The 22095-nt window shown below is 36.5% G+C and overlaps 2 protein-coding genes across 2 annotated transcripts; one reads left to right on the top strand and one right to left on the bottom strand.

Moving 5' to 3' along the window:
• Positions 1-6258: 6258 nt before the first annotated feature.
• On the top strand, positions 6259-17955 carry ace2 (angiotensin I converting enzyme 2). The gene is made up of 18 exons (XM_067430887.1): positions 6259-6441; positions 6970-7128; positions 7241-7334; positions 8254-8397; positions 8552-8664; positions 8745-8850; positions 8999-9096; positions 9361-9530; positions 10808-11034; positions 11134-11278; positions 11386-11484; positions 12324-12446; positions 12594-12772; positions 13225-13283; positions 13375-13475; positions 13553-13669; positions 14914-15108; positions 17792-17955. The coding sequence occupies exons 1-18, from the start codon at positions 6259-6261 to the stop codon at positions 17892-17894; spliced, it is 2415 nt and encodes an 804-aa protein (XP_067286988.1). The 3' UTR covers positions 17895-17955.
• Positions 17956-18103: 148 nt separating this feature from the next.
• Positions 18104-21165, bottom strand: si:ch73-226l13.2 (uncharacterized protein LOC100150092 homolog). Its single transcript, XM_067432218.1, has 5 exons — positions 21146-21165; positions 20153-20480; positions 19878-19991; positions 19609-19742; positions 18104-18499 (listed from the first exon to the last, which is right to left on the bottom strand). The coding sequence occupies exons 1-5, from the start codon at positions 21155-21157 to the stop codon at positions 18266-18268; spliced, it is 822 nt and encodes a 273-aa protein (XP_067288319.1). The 5' UTR covers positions 21158-21165; the 3' UTR covers positions 18104-18265.
• Between the last annotated feature and the right edge of the window lie 930 nt (positions 21166-22095).

Here is a 22095-nt window from a genome sequence, read left to right as displayed (position 1 = left end):
CTTAACCGTATTAGCTTTTAAAAGAAAAAAGCGTCCATGGATGATCTACACAGGCATATTACCCGTTTAGCTTTGTTTAATTCATCTTGTCAAGCCACCAGTGTTTTTAGAAGGCGTTCTTAAAACAATATATTGTTTTATTGCACATATTTTTAAGGTAAATGATTTACCTGTGATTAAATGATTAAAAGATTTACGCATTGAAAATATTGTTTTCTTTTATACTAAAACTTCTACAATCACATTGGGAGTGTGGTGTCGTGTATAATTTTCCAGACGTTGTCAGAACTTCAAGTAATAAACAAACATTCTCTTATGGTCTCTAATAATGTTCTCAAACCTTTAGCACAAAACATCATTGTTCAGGGAATGTTTTTTCCCCCTTAAAAAATTCCGTAACATATTTTAAATGTCAGGCCTACTCGTTTCACAATGTTTAGAGAACATTCTTAACGGAAAAATTAGCTAGACCATATTTCTGTTAGCTTAACTCGTCTAATTTATAATTGGTTAAACTTAACTACTGCTCACCCTGCATTACTGCACAATATACAGTCTATCTCCCATATAGACAGTTCAAGTGTATATCTTTTCAATCTGCTGAAATGAAAAAGTTCATTCACAACCCATGACTACGTCATCGATGCTCCATTGTGGATGCCACAAAGGTGACAGCGTCAAGTATCCGCGCCTCGTTTTGGAACCGCAAAGGTTGCAGTATTACATCAGTGCAGCGGTTTTCCGGTTAGAGGTAGAGTTCGAATAAACTTTATCCTCTCTTTTGTCGAGGACTTAGAGATGCTTAGGGCTATAAACAACACTGTTCAAATACGCAAAGGTTAACTGAGCGGTTAGTATAGTGGTGTGTGGATAGATCTTGGGAGTGAATGTGATGTGATGACCAAGGAGTTACTCCGACTTTCTTCAGAATTTAGACACTAGTTTTAAATGAACAATATTATTATAATGAATATTCCACAGTCATTAGACGTTAGAGACTCCAGTTTGAAACTCCAAATATGCGCCGAGCGGCCTCTCGTGGCGGAATCGGTGAAGTGCAGCAGCTAAAATCAATATCACCGCCTGGTGGTCATATTATTCAACTGCGGGAATTGTGACAGCAATATAGGGTTTTGATAGGATGTAATTTATTATTTTATGATAAAGAAATAAAATATTGAAATATATATATAGAAAATAAGTATGCAATCTGGTTAACAAAGCCTTAAAGGGATAGTTCACCCAAAAATCAAAATACTGTCATAATTTGCTCACCCTCATGTTGTTTCAAACCTGTATGAAATGCTTTTTTATCAGTTGAACAAAAAAGAAGATATTTTGAATAATGTTGGTAACCAGGCAGTTGACTAGCCATTGACTTTCACGGCACCTTTTTTCCCCATACAATACGGAAGTCTATGGCTACCATCAACTGTCTGGTTACCAACATTCTTAAAAATATCTTCTTTTGGGTAGAGAAGAAGAAACAGAAGAAAGAATTTTATACAGATCTGGAACATGATGTGAGTAAATGATACTATCCCTTTAATCTCTCTTGTACAGTTATACTCTCACTCAATTCCTTTTTATAATGTATGTGCTTGTTTAATAAGTAATTAATTAACAAAAACAAATGCAAACGTACAATATGCATATTTCCAAAACTGTTATTGAGGATAACCTGAATTATAGGCTGGTTTGCTTAAAAAATAAAAAAAAAAAAAAAAAAAAATAAAAAAAAAACATGGTTGCAATTTACATTAAAATTCATTTAGAACTCTATTTGTAAATTTAAGTGCATTTATAACAAAAAAGAAGGGTAAACAATGAAGTAATTTGGAAGAAAGAAAGTGTAATAATTAATTTTGTTTGTTTTTTACGTTTTATAAGTGTGCTGGATTTTATCTGACAAAGATAATCTCACATTAGCCCAACCTTTGCTTTAAAACCTCACCTGCATGGGAACCATAAAACAGCGACGAGAGATAGAAGCACATCTCTCATTCCTGGATGAGCTCAAATAAACAGATTAAACAGCTCTGTTAAAAAATCTGCTTAAACTCTGAGAGTTGAAGCTAAAAACTGGAAGTTGATCTGAGCATTGTGTTTAGTAATTGAAAAGAGAATATACGGTTAAAACCCTGTGTAAAGGCTTTAAATTAGTGTGACTGTTACAACATTTTCCAACAACTGCAATGTAATAATTAATGGAAAATATTTATCTGCATTCATCAGCACAATCCAGCTGTAGGTAAAAATCTTTCTGTTCAATCAAATGTATTATTATGAAACTCTCTGAGTCATCCTCTTATCTTGATAAAGAACTATTTTAGCCTTCACAGTCACTGTTATTTATGCTTTTATAGACTTATATTATGCACAATGGACTGCTCAAAATAAAAAGCACAAGTCTGCTGTGATGAACACAGAGGGCCTTATCTTACACCTGGCGCAATGTGACAAACAACACCAGTGTTTTTTGCTAGTTTCACCCCAAAGCAGCTATCATTTTCATGTCCTGCGTCACTTGAACGGTCTAAAGTCAATGGCTATTTTGTTATTAAAAAGGCCGTTAGTAATATGCGCCTATAGGCGGGTCCACAATACGTGTGCTTATTACACACACAGGGATGCGCAGCAGCACACAAACATTTTCAAATATTAAAAATAAATGGATTCCTCTCTGGAGGAATGTTCAGTCTTTCCGCTCGCAAACTCCATAGTCAATCCAGCATATGGTGCAAGTGCAACTGGCTTTTATGATACTATGATTGGTTTATAGCACGTTACACCAAAAAAACCCCCACCCATTTACTCATTAAGAGAATAGGGGCAACCCTTTTAGGACATGCGCCAAGTGCGGCAACCATTTTTTCCATTGTAAAACTAGCAAAAGTGGATTCCATGTGCTTAGATCATTAAAATAGGGCCCAGAAACTTAAAAATGGCACTTCATAACAAAAAGGTTGCTGACCCTTGCTCTATGTTATCACATTTGCCAGTTTTGTGTCATTTTGGGTAGTACACTGCCATCTCTCGGTGAACTTAAGAACAGCAGCATACCAAGTACCGAAATGAGCAAAATCATGATATTGTACAATTTGAAATAAAATATATATCTGTATTTTCTCAATACCGGTATACCATGCAACCCTAACTACAACTCTGTACATTTTAGGACTGCACATGCACATTGGCTTGTTTAGTCGGAAATATACGCTTTTTTAAAGCTATCAGAGCATTTTTTTTTTTTTTAATTATGGGACCGTTTTTATATCAGATTTTTTGCTTAAATGTGTTCAGCAAGCAGTTTTTAGGAATGCCCCTAATTCATGCTACCTATTCAAATAGATAGGACATGGTCTTGTATGCCCGAAATAGCTGCCTGGAGGCGTTGCAAATATGGCCGCAGAGTGAACAAACTTTCCTTGATAGGGACTTTGGTGGGCCTGTATTACCACAGGAGAACTGGCAACACTTTCAGTATAAGCATGGGAGATAACGTCAACCAACCAATGTGACAAACGTTGCTTAGAAAGTGGAAACTGTAGTCTGGCATTTCGATAGCAAACAAAAAGCTAAAGAGCTGTTCACACCAAGGATGATACCTATAAAGAGCTCTAATTGTTCTCAATATTAAAGAATAGTAGTTCACACCACAGCTATAACAATAACGCCACAGTGAAACTATGGCTAAATCTGAAATCGCCCCCTAAACCCTCAATCACTATTTCTATCACTATTTCACTTGAAGGTGTGAATGAAAACAAGTGAACAAATTCGGTATTGCGGTGCAATGTGGAATAGAATGAGTGCACTCAATAACGTAACTATGGTTACGGACACCACTACAAATGGCTGTCCCCTCAAAGTGCGCCATATTTAAGGGTATATATGGGCGATTTCAGATTCAGACAATATTGTTGGAATCACTTTCAGAAAGATTGTATCCAGCTGATGAACGATAAAAAACTGACACCCTTTTGTAACGAGCTCAAGCATTTAAAATGACAGACAAGCATGCGCTTAGAATAAACAGAATGATATTGTCTGCTGGTGGACGCTAAAATATATTATTTTTAGTTATATTTATAGTTATTGTTCTTGGTGTGAATGAGCCTTAAGGGTAAGCAAACTCTCCTGTTCTGCGATTAAGTACTTTTGGCAAAAAGTCAGGGTTAGGCTAGAGTGTCGCCCCCTGTGCCATCTGGCCTCCAACGTAAACAATCATCACTAATGGATAGAGCACACAATTCTCCAACCCTTTTAGCAGAGCATATAGCCAAGAGAAAAGCTGTCTTGAGAGACAAAGCTTTTAAACCTGCATTAGCCATAGGCTATGGTGGCTTAGTGAGAGAGCCGAAAGGCAAATCCAGGGCCGTCGACAGAATATATAGAATGAGGGGGTATTTTGTTTCTATAGGGGTGCACACTTTTTATGATCTGAGAAACAGACATTCACTAAAACAAAAAACACATATTTAGCATAATAAAAAAACTTATCATAGACCAGCATTTTTGGGCAGTTTTCCCCTCTATGGAAGCTGGTTTACCTTTACGAAAAAATAAAATAAATCAAAGATAATTGTGACTTTTTATCTCACAATTCTGATGTTTTCTCACAATTGTGAGTTTATTTCACAATTCTGACTTTTTCTGACATGCATTTGGGACTGTATATTAAGCAATTCTGACTTTATAACTTGCAATTGTGAGTTTATATCATGGAATTCTGAGATACAAAGTCACAATTACCTTTTTTACTATTCAGTGGCGGAAACAAGCTTCCATAGTAGTAGCGTCAGGCAATTGAATGAGAAAATTCGACACTCCGTGGCCAGGAGAAGGTAAGCCTCGCCCATCTTAGGGAGCACTGCCCCTCGGCCAGTCGGTGAATTGCAGTTTAAGTCACTTCCGTGTTGAATTCAAGAGAGAGACCCTTTGGCAAATCCCAATTTGGTACCGGCAAAATGACAAGCTCCCTTCAGAAACTGACATACCAAGGGATGTCGGCCCATTGGCTGGCCATCAGCTCCCCCATGAGATGCTGAAATAGATGAGGTGTAAACCCTAATTGTACTGGCTGCTTTGTCCTGCAGTGTGGACAGCGGCTGCATCCGAAATAGCATAGCCTTCTATATGGTATGTGAAAAACAGTATGTGAGCAAAGAATGTCAGAATGTCCGAATTCACAGTCATCATTAAAAAGTAGGCAAGAAGTATCCGGATGATCTATACTTCTGGCGAGAGTCTGAAATGTGCATACGAATGCCGCTTTACAATCCCATGAGGCCACGGGACAAATCCCTATTAGACATGTCACCTTATATAGAACCTTTTGGGCTCACAGGGTCAAGAACTAGAATCCAGAATACCCTTTTTAGTGATTTATAATTAAGTCATTAATCATGATCCTCCTAAATATTAAATTATTTGAATGATTTCTTCAAGTGTATGTTAAAGAATTGACTTTGCTTTTCATCTTCAAACACTAGAGAATAATGACAAATTGTCTGAAACTATGTGAGAAAGAACATCTTATCATCATGTTTTGGAAAAAAGTTTCCTAATCAGAGCTAGTGCTCAACGAACTCCAACCTTGAAGAAGCGGTCTATGTGTATGTGCGTGTGTGTCAGTACGACTAGGAGAGAGGAAATGACCATCTTTCAGCCAAACTGGAGCCTAGAAACAATGATACATGACCTTGGTGGGTCACTTTGTGCCTAAACCGGAGTTCCTATCGTCACCCAGATAATCGATGGAGATACGCTTTTGTGCAGATTTTTTAGATGTTTTGTTTAGAAGTTTATCATTGTCTTAACCAATCAGAATCATTTACCCTGAAGTAATGACGTAGTTTAGTGGCCTGTGTAGAGTATAATTGATGCTGTATGGAGAGTGTATGCAGAGTGGCCTACAAACTCCTTGTTGAGTATTGAAGCTGACTTCTGCCGACAAAACTGCAAACTATTCTTCAATTGATTGCTTCTCTGACTTCTCTTCTTCATTCCTCATAACTGATCCTTAGGTGCATACAAAAATGTTTTAAACAATAAATATGGTGATTTGAGCAGGAAATATGTTACGTAATCTCCAGTGAGACTCATTTACTGGAACCAACCCATCTGCATTCAAGCAGAATGTTGCTCTATTGGGTTATGGCACTGGTCAAAGTGCAAAGCAATTAAGTTGTCTTCGATAAAACCGTGCATGGGAAAAACAAGAACGTCAGTGTAGGTGGGACACACGCTATCGTGATGTTTGCTCAGTGGCTCCTGCTTTTGGCCATGGCCTCTGTGGCCTGCTCTCAGACCGTGGAGGAAAAGGCCAGGGAATTCTTAAAAAAATTTGACGAGGACGCATCCAATCTCGTGTACCAGTATTCCCTTGCATCCTGGGCCTACAACACAGATATTTCCCAGGAAAATGCAGATAAAGAGGTAAGTGTGATATCAACTCTCAGACCTAAGAACTCATTTTTGGGGAAAATATTACCTAAAAAAAATCAGTATCACCTGCATATGGGTGTTTATGACAAGTTAACCATGCTTTTCTAGCTTTTACAGTAGGTTTTTGTTTACCAGTTCAGCTATTGAAATCGCAAACTATATCTAATTTTTAGGGAAAATATTAATTGAAAAACATCAATAGAAACTGGATATAGGTGTTCATGGCAAGTTGAACCTCTCTTTATAACTTTTTTGGATAGGTTTTAACCCATTGAACTGTTGAAATCACAAATTATCTAATTTTAGGGGAAATATTAATTAAACAACATCTGGATATGACAAATTGATCAACTTATTCAGTTATTGAAATCACAAATGATCTCATTGTTGGTAAAAAATATTATTTGAACAACATCAGTAGTAACTGGATATGGGTGTTTGTGACAAATTGAGAATCTTTTCTTCTTGAAATCACAAATTGGTTGTTTTATAATGAGTTCTCTTTCAACTTCTCTTCAGACGGAAGCTTATGCAATCTGGAGCGAATACTACAATAAGATTTCTGAGGAGTCCAATGCCTACCCTATCGATCAGATCTCTGATCCAGAGATTAAAATGCAGCTCCAAAAGCTCCAGGATAAAGGATCAGGGGCACTTTCACCTGACAAGGCTAGCGAAGTAAGTATGACATTGCTGTTTTTACAAAAATACATTGAAATTTGCCTTCATGTTTCACTTCTCCTGCAAACATATTACAATGGAAATGGTCTGAATGCCTTGCGTATCACAGTTGAGGAATATCATGGCAGAGATGAGCACTATTTACAATACAGCGACTGTGTGCAAAAAGGACAACCCCTCTGACTGTCAGACTTTGGAGCCAGGTAATGTCAGCCATGCATTTATCACCATCCTAATGATAATGCAGAATCTCAGGATCATTAACAGACGCCTTGTGTCCATGCTCATGATAATAAATAGTAGTGCACGTGTACAAACCTGAAAAAGGGAACTGTCTGTTTCTATTCTCAGATTCACTATTGAAAGTGGTGAGAACACTGATGTTTATTAGAAAAAGAGGATATATTATTTGAAACAAAAGGTGAAGTAAAGGTAAAATGAGCCAGACAGGATGTGTCATAGTCCTTTAACAGTCAATTTAAGATACAACAATGAATCACCAGGCTTAAAAACAGCAGAAGGATTAACACAACTTGAGAATTTGAGATGTTGTATGTTTAGTTAACAAATATTTTGGATCATTTGATTATGTTTTCAGTTCTAAATAAGAGCTCTTTTTGATTTTAATCAAATCAAGTTAATCAAAAAGTTTGCAGTTGTCTGGAGCAATTTCTTTAAGATATTTAGGAGATTAAATATAAAAAAGAATGTTTGTGAGTAACATAAAGGATGTATTCTCCCTCCCCCCCCTCCCCCCCCCCCACACACAAATATTACCCTGCACAACTGATTTCAACACTGATAATAAGAAGAAATCTTTCTTGAGCACCAAATCAGCATATTAGAATGTTTTCTAAAGGATCATGTGAAACTGAAGACTGGAGTAATGATGCTGTAAATTCAATTATGCCATCAGAGGAATAAATGTTTTAAATTGTATTAATACTTCACAATATTTAGGTTTTTACAGTATATTTGAAAACATGCAGCAATGGTGACAATAAGCTTTCAAAAACAACCCCAAACTTTTGAACACTAGTTTATGAATGTCTTTCTGACATAAATGGCCAATTCACCTGACTTACCACCAATACAATTACCAATACATTTTTCATTCAATAGGCCTAGAGAGCATCATGGCAAACAGCAGAGACTACGATGAGCGTTTGCATGTGTGGGAGGGCTGGAGAGTGGCGACAGGGAAGAAGATGAGACCCCTGTATGAGAAATATGTCGATCTGAAGAACGAAGCCGCCAAACTTAACAGTACAAACTCTGTTCTTAACTTTATAACATAGGTTTATAGTAAGCATAAATTGTGCTATTACATCCTTGCTTTTACTGCTTTAACTTTATGGACAGCTGATGTGGTGGTGGCCAACAATAAGAAAAAAATATTCACTTAATTTTTTTCCGAAAGATTTCGAAGACCATGGAGATTTTTGGAGGGGGGATTATGAAACCATTGATGAACCCGAATACAGTTACTCCCGAGACCAGGTTATGGAAGACGCCAGGCGCGTTTACAAGGAGGTTGGTCCAAAAAAAAAATCTAAACAACGACAGAAACTTTTACTTTGATTCAGAAACTCACACTTAATATGATTTTCCAGATCTTACCATTGTATAAAGAGCTTCATGCTTATGTGAGAGCAAAACTGCAAGGTGTCTATCCTGGTCACATCGCCTCTGACGCATGCCTTCCAGCGCATCTGCTAGGTAATATATGGAATATTATTAAGTGATTCACATTGTCAAAACACTGATGTTAAATGACAGCTAATAAAATAAATATATGCTAGAATATATTGCTGCATGATGAGAGATGTGGAGATTTGGGTGACATTTTCTGACATTTCCCATTCAGGTGATATGTGGGGACGATTTTGGACCAACCTGTATCCTCTCATGGTCCCGTATCCAGAAAAACCTGATATTGATGTGAGCTCTGCAATGGTGGCCCAGGTAAGACATGTGACCATTGTTTATTTCTATACTCTACCCTCTTTACCCTTTATTGCCAAGGTTTTATCTTTTATCTTTATATACGTTTAACAGTACATGGTCAGTTCATATTTTATTTGATCAAAGATTAAATGTAATCTGTTTTATTAATCATTTTGTTCTTTAGCTGGAGCAATAAAAGCAGATTATGGAGTTGTAAATTGACAAAATGTAGTCATGCTCTTTTTTATTTTCCTAATTATTTGACACCACTGTCCATTTCAGGGCTGGGATGAAATGCGTCTGTTTAAAGAGGCAGAAAAATTCTTTATGTCTGTAAACATGTCTGCCATGTTTGACAACTTCTGGAAAGAGTCAATGTTTACTAAACCTGAAGGAAGAGATGTGGTGTGCCATCCTACCGCATGGGACATGGGAAACAGAGAGGACTTCAGGTGGGGCTGATGATGCGTACATTCGGACAAAATGCTTAGTAATGATTAACTGGCAGATAAAATACTATTTTTAATTATTTAAAAAATATATTTCCTTTAGCTATTTGCATTTATTTAATAAAAATACACTAATAGGTATAATTTAAAATAACTGTATTCTATTTTAATATTTTTTAAATGTAATTTATTCCTGTGATGGCAAACCTGAATTTTCAGCAGCTATTACTTCAGTGTTCAATGTCACATGATCATACAGAAATCATCCTTCTTATCAATATTTTTTTTTTCCTTTTATGACTAGAAACTTTCAAAAGTATAGCAATTATTAAAGGGATAGTTCACCCAAAAAATGTCATTATCCCATCATTTACTCACCCTCAAGCTATCCCAGGTGTATATGACTTTTTTTTCCAGACGAAAACAATCTGAGTTATATAAAAATAAATCCTGGCTCTTTCAAGCTTTATAATGACAATGAATGGTAAATAAGACTTGAAGGTCATAAATGCGTATCCATCCATTATTAAAAGTACTCCACATGGCGCCGGGGGTTAGTAAAGGCCTTCTGAAGCAAATATATGAGTTTTTGTAAGAAAAATAATCATATTTAAATCTTTATAGCCTAAAAAACTAGCTTCCGAGTCCGACAGATGATCATACAGAAGTCGACTTGCGCCAAAAGAGTAACTCGTGATGTGATGTATGTTGTATAAGTAGGGTAAGCTTTGACACCTCTCGTGTTAAAAAAAAATAGGGCTGGGAAACAAAATCAAGCTCCTTTTCTCTTATTTGGAAATCCTCTGATATTTCTCTTTAGCAATTCTTGTTTTAGACTTCTAATTTGTGACTGTTGCTTTGTTTTGATCTAGCTACTGCGCTTCCATGTTCGTCAATGCGTTATTTTAGACAGTAAAGATTTAAATATGGATGTTTTTCTTACAAAAAAACATGGCTTTGCTTCAGAAGGCCTTTATTAACCCCCCCGGAGTTGTGTAGATTACTTTTAGAATGGGTGCATGCACTTTTTTGACCTTCAAAATCTCATTTACCATTCACTGCCATTATAAAGACTGAAAGAGTCAGGATATTTTTTTAATATAACTCCATTTTGTTCCTCTGAAAGAAGAAAGTCACATACCTAAGATGGCTTGAGAGTAAGTAAATTATGGGATAAATTTCCTCTTTGGGTGAACTGCCCCTTTAAACACGCTGTTCTCATTCAGTGCAAAAACTGGCAGACATATTAAAAGCAACACTGTAAAATCATTTTTTTACAGAATCAAAATGTGCACTAAAGTGAACATGGATGATTTCCTAACTGTTCACCATGAGATGGGGCACAATCAATACCAAATGGCTTACCGTCATCAACCATACCTGCTGAGAGATGGTGCTAACGAAGGCTTCCATGAGGCTGTAGGAGAGATCATGTCACTTTCTGCTGCCACTCCATCTCACCTGCAGTCATTGGGCCTTCTGCCTTCTGATTTCAAGGAGGACCATGGTAAAGTGGATACTGAGTCAGAAGTCTGACTTCATCTAAATGAACAGAAACTGATTTGTAGTAAATCATTTGTTACCAAAAAATGTTTTGAATGTGCAGAGACAGAGATTAACTTCCTACTGAAGCAGGCCCTCACCATTGTGGCCACACTGCCCTTCACCTACATGCTGGAGGAATGGAGGTGGCAAGTCTTCAAAGAAACCATCCCCAAAGATGAGTGGATGCTCCGCTGGTGGCAAATGAAGTGAGTGACAGAAGAAACATACAACAGAATCCAAACATTGTAAAGTTTTATTTAGTTGCACTTAGTTGCACACTTGGAATATATTGGCTCATCATATATTCCCGCAGGAGAGAACTAGTTGGAGTGGCTGAGGCTGTGCCCAGAGATGAGACGTATTGTGACCCACCTGCACTTTTCCATGTGTATGGGGATTATTCTTTTATCAGGTAATGCAATTTGTAGTATTAATAAAGTGTCGCATTTGAGTTGACAACGTGCTGACAGGCCTTACCTTGTCACCAAGTTACATAGGCTAAATCGCGGTTTTATTTGAACAATCCGAATCGAGTCTTAAAACGGTTGATATTTAATATTTGTTGTGAATGTGAAGCAATGCAGTGAAAATGCCGTTAACTGCGAAATAATAGCAAGGAACATCTTTACATTGAGTTCTTCGCGGACTACACGGATAAACAAACATAGGCCAACAACGAGACCTGTAAGTTAACGTTAGTCCGATTCATGAACAAAATATGAGCTATAGTGAATAGAAACATGCACTTACTGCATTTATTCCAGAAACAAATTACCCCTTTGAGCTGGTTATTTCTAGTAAATTCAAACATGATGTCGTACGTACGACCAAATGTAGCCCGATTCCTAGCTGAAACAAATTACTCATTTGAACCGGTTCTTTCTAGTGAATCAAATTATGCCGCTTCGCTCGATGCATAACGGTTCTTTGTCGCGACCAGGGCAGATCGATTTCAGAAACAAATGACTCTTATGAATCGGTTCTTTCAATTGAGTCGGTTCTTTAAAAAATACTGCCTGAATGTATCGTTTACACAGCATTAGCTGAGAGAGAATGTTTTGTATATTTAAACAAAATGCACATGATAACCAGTGTAAAAAAAAAGAGTAAATATTAGGCTACTGTAGCCTACTTGTTACTTTCTAAACCTCAACCAGTTGAACATACAAAATATACATAAAACTGCTCTTTTAAATCTATCAAATATAGGCTATTAGTCATATGAATAGCCATGTCTTGTTTCTCTTATAGGTACTTCACTAGAACCATATATCAGTTCCAGTTTCAAGAAGCATTATGTGTGGAAGCTGGCCACACCGGCCCCCTTCACAGATGTGACATTACCAACTCAACCAAAGCTGGTAACAAACTCAGGTACGTATGCAGAATGATTTGTTTTATTTATATTTCTTATTGATATACTTTCTACTAATAAATTTACACTGCAATACGTATACTTTTATAAAATAAGATTAGAATAAATATAAACGCTACAACAAACTGTTATATTTTGGTCTGCAGGCATATGCTTGAGTTAGGCCGATCCATGTCTTGGACTCGTGCTCTGGAAGATATTGCAGGAACCACAAAGATAGACTCCCAGCCACTGCTACATTACTTCAGCACTCTCATGGAGTGGCTGAAGGAGGAGAACCAGAAGAACAACAGAGTGCCCGGCTGGAATGTCAATATTAACCCAAGTTAGTATTAAGGCTGTCAACGAATATTCTAAATTCGAATATATATTCTATGGAAGCCCGTTTCCGCCACAGTTGAGTAAAAAATATAATTTTTTGAATCAAAACAATGAGCAACTTTCTCAAAATAATGACTTAACAACTCCAAATAATGAGAAACTTTCTCAAAATATTGACTTAACATCTCAAAATAATGAGAAACTTTCTCGAAATATTGACTTAGCATCTTGAAATAATGACTTAACATCTCGAAATAATGAGAAACTTTCTTGAAATATCGACTTTTTAAGTCAATATTTGATAAATAAAGCTATGGTTAAATTATATTACATTCATCTAAAAGAACAGTCCAAATAAAGTTTTAGGACTGATATGCCAACATATTGTACATTCAAAATTACATTTTACATTGGGCGTCTTACTCACAGCATGCTATATATATATATATAATGCAGATTCAGAAAATGCCTTCAAAGTCAGAATAAGCCTAAAATCTGCCATGGGAGATGATGCAGTAAGTCTCTTTTAAATCATAACAAACATAATGAATTACAGATAAAAACAGAATATGCATTTGATAATTATTGTTAATTTTTTATCTCCAGTACACCTGGAATACAAATGAAATGTATCTCTTTAAGTCCACTATGGGCTTTGCCATGCGCCAGTACTACTTGGAAGAAAAGGGAATAGAAATTAATTTTATGTAAGTATTCTTAACTTTCATTAATTGCATGTCAGAGTAATAAGACTTTGTAAAATTAACATATTTGTTGCACACAGGCCAGAGAATATCCACACATACGATGAGACCGCTAGAATCTCCTTTTATTTTGTTGTGATGGATCCAACCAAACCGGACACAGTTATTCCTAAGGCAGAAGTTGAGGCAGCTATCTGGTATTTCTTGAAATCCTGTTATATAAAATATTTAAAAAAAACATGAAATATTGTATATAATATTAATAATATTATTATTTTTGAATTAAACAATTTAATTATTTACAAAAATGTACAATTTACTATTTTATGAATATATTATGAATATATTATGAATATATATATATATATATATACATATATATATATATATATATATATATATATACAATTATTTTTTATTATTTTATTTATTTTTATTATTGATTTATAATTAATTATTTTATTGAGACCCAATTTATATTTTTATAGTGGCCTTAACTACTATATTAACATTTAAATTAATAATTTGATACAATGCACATGTTTTTACATTGTACTTACCTGCATGCATCAGTACATCTGTAATTAATTTCTGTAATTACATTTATAATTACACTGTTGACACTTCCCTTACACCTAACCCTACCCATGCCTACCCATACTACCTCATCTGTCCCTAACTTTACCCTTAAACTTACCCAGACCACCACACCTGTCTCTAACTTTACCCTTAAACTTACCCAGACCACCACACCTGTCCCAAACTTTACCCTTAAACTTACCCATACTACCACACCTGTCCCTAACTTTACCCTTAAACTTACCCACACCACCACACCTGAACCTAACTATACCCTTAAACTTACCCACACCACCACACCTGTCCCTAACTTTACCCATAAACTTACCCAGACCACCACACCTGAACCTAACTATACCCTTAAACTTACCCACACCACCACACCTGTCCCTAACTTTACCCATAAACTTACCCAGACCACCACACCTGAACCTAACTATACCCTAAACTTACCCACACCACCACACCTGTCCCTAACTTTACCCTTAAACTTACCCACACCACCACACCTGAACCTAACTATACCCTTAAACTTACCCAGACCACCACATCTGTCCCTAACTTTACCCGTATCCCACCTCAATATCAGCAAAAGTTTTTTGCAATACAATATGAACAGTGATGCAATACAATATTTTTATTTTTTTGATGTAAGTAGTAGTTAAAGCCACCTAATGGAAAGTGTGACCAAATGTCATAATATTATTGTAATTATTTCATGCTTTATTCTTAATCTCAATACAGCTACTGAATACATTGTAATATTTGTATGGATATTAGGGTGCCATGGCATAACATAATTATGGGGAACTAAATCAATTGTTCCAGTGACTACAGAATTTCCCTTATTAACTCTTCACAGGCTGTCGAGAGATCGTATCAATGGTGCATTTCTACTCAATGATGAAACACTGGAATTTGTTGGGCTTGTGGCTACATTAGCTCCACCCAAAGAGGAAAAAATCACAATTTGGCTGGTGGTGTTTGGAGTAGTAATGGGAGTAACTGTGTGTGGGGGGATCTACCTCATTACGACAGGGATATTAAACAGGAAGAAGTAAGTACTGGAGGGGAAGCCCCTTCAAAAATGAGTCAATCATCAAACGTGGCTTAGTTTAGTGACATTCAACTTTTTAATGTATTACAGAATGGCATGTTTGTTACAGTTGCATCATCATTACAGCTAGACGTATATAGTTATATATACAGGTCCTTCTCAATTTTTTTTATTTTGGCATACAGCTCATGAAAACCCAAAATTCCTATCTCAAAAAATTAGCATATTTCATCCGACCAATAAAAAGGGATTTTAATACACAAAAAAAGTCAACCTTGAAAAAATAATGTTCAGTTATTCACTCAATACTTGGTCGGGAATCCTTTTGTAGAAATGACTGCTTCAATGCGGCGTGGCATGGAGGCGATCAGCCTGTGGCACTGCTGAGGTGTTATGGAGGCCCAGGATGCTTCGATAGCGGCCTTAAGCTCATCCAGAGTGTTGGGTCTTGCGTCTCTCAACTTTCTCTTCACAATATCCCACAGATTCTCTATGGGGTTCAGGTCAGGAGAGTTGGCAGGCCAATTGAGCACAGTAATACCATGGTCAGTAAACCATTTACCAGTGATTTTGGCACTGTGAGCAGGTGCCAGGTCGAGCTGAAAAACAAATCTTCATCTCCATAAAGCTTTTCAGCAGATGGAAGCATGAAGTGCTCGAAAATCTCCTGATAGCTAGCTGCATTGACCCTGCCCTTGATAAAACACAGTGGACCAACACCAGCAGCTGACAGGGCACCCCAGACCATCACTGACTGTGGGTACTTGACACTGGACTTCAGGCATTTTGGCATTTCCTTCTCCCCAGTCTTCCTCCAGACTCTGGCACCTTGATTTCCGAATGACATGCAAAATTTGCTTTCATCCGAAAAAAGTACTTTGGACCACTGAGCAACAGTCCTGTGCTGCTTCTCTGTAGCCCAAAGAGGATTGACCTGGGGAATGCGGCACCTGTAGCCCATTCCCAGCACACGCCTGTGCACGGTGGCTCTGGATGTTTCTACTCCAGACTCAGTCCACTGCTTCCGCAGGTCCCCCAAGGTCTGGAATCGGTCCTTCTCCACAATCTTCCTCAGGGTCCGGTCACCTCTTCTCGTTGTGCAGTGTTTTTTTCCACACTTTTTCCTTCCCACAGACTTCCCACTGAGGTGCCTTGATACAGCACTCTGGGAACAGCCTATTCGTTCAGAAATTTCTTTCTGTGTCTTACCCTCTCGCTTGAGGGTGTCAATGATGGCCTTCTGGACAGCAGTCAGGTCGGCAGTCTCACCCATGATTGCGGTTTTGAGTAATGAACCAGGCTGGGAGTTTTTAAAAGCCTCAGGAATCTGTTGCAGGTGTTTAGAGTTAATTAGTTGATTCAGATGATTAGGTTAATAATCGTTTAGAGAACCTTTTCATGATATGCTAATTTTTTGAGATAGGAATTTTGGGTTTTCATGAGCTGTATGCCAAAATCATCCGTATTAAAACAATAAAAGACCCGAAATATTTCAGTTGGTGTGCAATGAATCTAAAATATATGAAAGTTTAATTTTTATCATTACATTATGGAAAATAATGAACTTTATCACAATATGCTAATTTTTTTAGAATGACCTATATAATACAATAAAATGAATAAAATAAAATACAATAAAACAATACACAAAGAGTACACAATTCACAAAATAAAGGCACGTTTACACAAAGGACGATAACCATAAAGATAACGATAAAGATATAGTTCTAAAAGTTGTTCTCAGTTGCTATCAAGCTAATATTGACCTTCCCCAACAACAACCCAAACCCGCCCCTAAAACTATCCGTCACTGGTGTTTAGACAAATTTGTACGAATTGGCCATTTTGTAAAATACATAAAAATTGGTTGTGAGATAACATTGGCTATAACGATAACGGCACATAACGATATCGTTCATTGGGATCACTTTCAGAATGATTTTATTGAGCCGATGAACGATAAAATCATTGCCAGCCAATTAGTATCCATCCTGCTGTAACAAGCTCAAGCATTTAAAGTGACAGTGGATGCTAATATCTTTATCTTTATAGTTATCGTTCTTGGTGTGTAAACTAGCCTTAACACTTTGTTTTTAGCAGAACTATTACACATTAATAATTCATTTCTGTAGAAATAGTTAAACATGGGCTTCAAAAATATTATTTAAAGCCACACTGTGCCCACAACTAGAGTGGAATTGAATTTCTTACATTATTGCAAAAAGTTGTTTCAGACGTTATCGAATGTGCCCAGCTAACATGGATGTTCTCAGAACTTTGGCGAATGTTCTGGCAAAGTTCTCTCAAAGTTATGAACAAACGTTCTTCCAGTAATGCTAATAGAATGTTTGTTTATAGTTACTTTAATATTGTTCTCAAATTGAACCAAAATGTTTTTATTCATGGAACTTTTTGGACATTCATAATTTTTTTTTAAAGTTACTAGTTTTAGAATGTTTAGAATGTTACATTCTTACAGGAACATTCCCATAATGTTTGCAAAATAATATAATGGAATGTTCCCTTAAAGTTCGCAAAATGTTTAACACAATTTTTTTGTTAACAATTAGACATTATAAACACAAATTATACACTTTAATAACTTAATTTGAACATTAGCAAAACGTTCTTATAACAAATTTTTGTTATGAGTGACTAAATTATCATTTACAATTTCTTTCAGGAAAGCTAAGAAGGCTGAGGAGACTGCGAACCCATATGTTGATTCAGATGAAGGAGAAGTGAACAAAGCCTTCGAGCAAGACATTGAACAAACAGGACTGTAAAGAAACATCATAATTGAGAGGGATAAAAAAAGCTTACATATCGAATGCGTTTGAGACTTTTTATATAATGAACAGATCTCTTTTTTTTGCAAATGTTTATTTTAATATCTGATGTTAAAGTGTAAAAAAAAACATGAATACATGATAACATGATAAATGATACATTTACTGTAACCAACAGGATGGCTCAAATAGTTAGTAGCTTATACTGACAAATGTAAATAGAGATTAATATTATAAATATTTGGATATAATGTTTTTTTGTGTGTTTTTTACATACAATAAAAACATACCGAGTGCTGTGGTTCTACAATATAATGAAATGTCAGCATAAACGGTCAAAAAGAAGCAAACTGAATAAAATCCTTATTTTAATATTTAATGGTTTTTGTGGCAGCAGTCTCAACTAAGACAAAGCAGTCGCTGGACGTAAGTTTGCCTCTTTGCATTTTCACAGCGTCATCTCCTACAGTGTGAATGAACCACCCTCTGTGGAGAGCTGACTCAAAATGCCGGAGACCATCCGGGGTTTGTGACATGTAGAAAAGAAGGGCTGATTTTTCTAGATCATCTCCAGAGATGTGTAGCTTCTTTTTGTCATACCTCTGAAATAAACATTTACAATAAACATTCAAAAATTGTGTTTAACTGTAGCTTATGGGGATTTTTTTATTGGTGAGCACAAGCAGGGAGACTTTGTAAAATGTTATTTGCAATATATACACCGATCAGGCATAACATTATAACATAATATTGTGTTTGTCCTTTTTTTGCACCCAAAACAGCCCTGATGCGTCAAGGCATGGGCTCCACTAGACCCCTGAAGGTGTGCTGTGCTATCTGGCACCAAGATGTTAGCATCAGATCTTTTGAGTCCTGAAAGCTGCGAGGTGGGGGCTCTATGGATCGACTGGATTAAGATATGGAAAATTTGGAGGCCAAGTCAACACCTAAAACTTGTGCTCCTCAAACCATTTCTCAACCATTTTTGCTTGGTGGCAGGGAACGTTATCCTGCCGAAAGAGGACACAGCCCCTACGAAATACCGTCTCCATGAAAGGAGGTAGGTGGCATGTGTCAAAGTAACATCGGCACATGGATGGCAGGACCCAAGGTTTCCCAGCAGAACATAGCCCCATTCGCAACAAACTGCAATACCCTGTGCATTCAGACACCTTTCTATCAGAACCAGAATTAACTTTCTTGAGTAATTTGAGCTACAGTGCATCTGTTAAATCAGACAACACGGGCCAGCCTTTGCTCCACATGTGCATCAATGAGCCATGGCCGCCCATGACCCTGTCACTGGTTCACCCCTGTTCCTTCCTTGGACCACTGCAGACCGGGAACACCCCACTAGAGCTGCAATTTTAGAGATGCTCTGACCCAATCATCTAGCTGTCACAATTTGGCCCTTGTTCAAATCCGTACACTTGTCCATTTCTCCTGCTTACATAGCAACTTTGCGGACAAAATGTCCACTTGCTGCCTAATATATCCCACCCACTAAAAGGTGCCGTGATGAAGAGATAATCAGTGTTATTCACTTGACCTAGTCATAATGTTATGCCTGACCGGTGTACTTTATATATTACATTGTCATGCTATTTAGAAAATATTAAGATACAGATAACACAATATACTTTTGCCATACAGCCCTAACAAAGCACAAATGTACAATGAAGAAACGGAGAACATTATAAAAAAAACATACTGTAATCTTTAAAGTTTTTTCATCTTCTTCGTTGGTGCAGCAGAAGAAGTTATCTGTGCCAGTGAAGTTCAGCACAACAGGAACACCTGATTGTGTGTCTTTGGTGGGCATGCATTGGAAGATGGTGATTTTTGCTGGATAATTCAAAATATGTGAAATTTTAATTTTAAAACAATAGAAAACAAATAGGACTGCCACAATGAAAAGCGGCATAAATGTTATTATTATTATTTTTCTTTAAACATAGATTTTCATTATTTGATACAAACCTGACATAGTGTCCGCCAATTGTATCTGATTATGTTCAGATGCAATATACTTGCATTTTGACTTTATGAACAAATTATTATGTTCTTTGATCAGTCTCCCAATTTGTGTACAATCTGGGGAAAAGGCAGCAGAATATTCAATCAGATTTTTTTTTTTTTCAAAATGGGGTTCTATTTTTCTATGAACAATAGAGAAATGAATGGCCACAACGCTGAGTTACCAATTCAAAATGATTTAAAATGGTGATGAATAAAAGATATTGAACATTTCTTACGGCCAATATCAGCTTGCTCAGGCATGACCACAACTTCATTAAGTTGGTAATCACTGCTCCAGATATGTTGGTCAGTGTCTTGGACAACCAGATTGAAACTCATGTTTGCCAGGGAAACAAGCAGCTGATCGTCATCATCATCGAAGCAGTCATCCTCAAGGTCCTCGTCTATCGACCCTGTTTGAGGATGTGACAGTTGCTCACCCATCTCCACATCTTCATTACTTAACATGGTCAGGCTGAATCTCAGTTTCATCTTCTTTTTCATGACACAAGTGCCCTCAGATTCACTCCCTTCTGTTTTTCCAGAGCTTGGACAGTGTGCAATCTACGAGAGAAAATGATTTGCTTCAGTGCAGTTGAAGAAAACCCAAAGGATTTAGAAATGAAACAATGAGGTGGTCTCAAACATATTTGTTTCAAATGTCGCCCACACATGACCGTCATTTTGACTAGGTAAAATGGCAGAGGAGAAAAAAAAACATCCTTTGTTTCTCTCGTGCCGTAAACAGGGATGTGATATGTACATCCTTTATCCTCTGATCCTTTAACTAGAAGATCAGAAAATTCCTCAATTGTTGTCCTACTTATCATCTAGAGTTGATCTCCCTTTGTAAGGAGAAGATAGATAGATAGATAGATAGATAGATAGATAGATAGATAGATAGATAGATAGATAGATAGATAGATAGATAGATAGATAGATAGATAGATTACTATTTTAAATATACTTGGTAAAACTTTACTAGAGTTTCATGTTAACATTAATTAACAATGAACAATACTTCTACAGCATTTACTAACACATATTTACGATCAAAAGTTGCATTTTTTATTAACTAACATTAACAAAGTTTATACGTGCTGTAAAAATAGTTTGCTCTCATTATTAGTTCAATAATGTTAACTAATGACACCTTATTGTAAGGTGTATAGCTTTTTTTTTTTAGCTAATTCAGATAAAAAGGAACCAGTTGAAATGAATTTGCATACCTCTGCTGCCATGATGTTCACAGTGCTGATAAAAAGGATGTGAATTCTGTCTCTGAAACACTGCCTTTTCAATGTCAGTAACCTGATGTGGTCGGAAAAGGAAGTTGTAATAAAAATATACCGAGCCATGAGGTTTGGCTAGAACTATGTCGTGAGAGGGCCTCATTCATCATTTTACAAAACAAAACAAAAACATTTTTCAAAATGTTCACTTATTAAACCCTTTCTAGCATGAAGCAATAATAACATGTTTGGTTAAAGTGTGAATTTAAAAAAGATAAATAAATATTTTTGGGGGGGATAATGGAGGTGTAAAAGGTCAGTTTGAGTGTTGGTAATGAGGTTTTAATGGGACAATGTGGTCAATGTGGATGTTCCCGCCACTGGGGCATTCAACAGTGTGGAAAAGTCATCAAAGGGGAAGCACATCACACATTAATCATTGTTTTGCAGTAGTAAGTATTGGATTACAACTGCTTTAGAGACAAGGGTGATGCAATTTTGGCCACGTTTTAACATTAGAATTACATCATTATATATAGACACTTGATGTTTGATTCTGTTTTCAATTCATTTTCAATTACTCTGAATTAGCTCTGGGGCCATTTTTGGGATTTCCGCCTGAATTTGCCCTCCCAAAATCGAAAAGCTTCCCACATACACTGGTCCACATACAAAATGTTGGTGTCATTTTACTCAAAATAATTAGTTCCTTCTAAAAGATGAAGTAACACATGAATCATTACCATTGAAACCTTAAAAAAAAAAAAAAGCTTACCATGATTTCAGTCATTACTAGAGAGTTATGTTTGTATGGTATTGTATTGACTTTAGAATACTGGTCCAAATCATTAGCAATCCCTTCTGATGGATTTGCTAAAGACGTGAGTCATACTAGTGAATTACCACCATCTTTACACTGAACAAAATTCTGTTAAATTTACGTTAAA

This window comes from Pseudorasbora parva, chromosome 22 (genome assembly GCF_024679245.1).
Source record: "Pseudorasbora parva isolate DD20220531a chromosome 22, ASM2467924v1, whole genome shotgun sequence".
NCBI lineage: Eukaryota > Metazoa > Chordata > Actinopteri > Cypriniformes > Gobionidae > Pseudorasbora > Pseudorasbora parva.
Note: the sequence above shows the minus strand (reverse complement) of the source record. Positions and strands in the feature narration are given on the sequence as shown.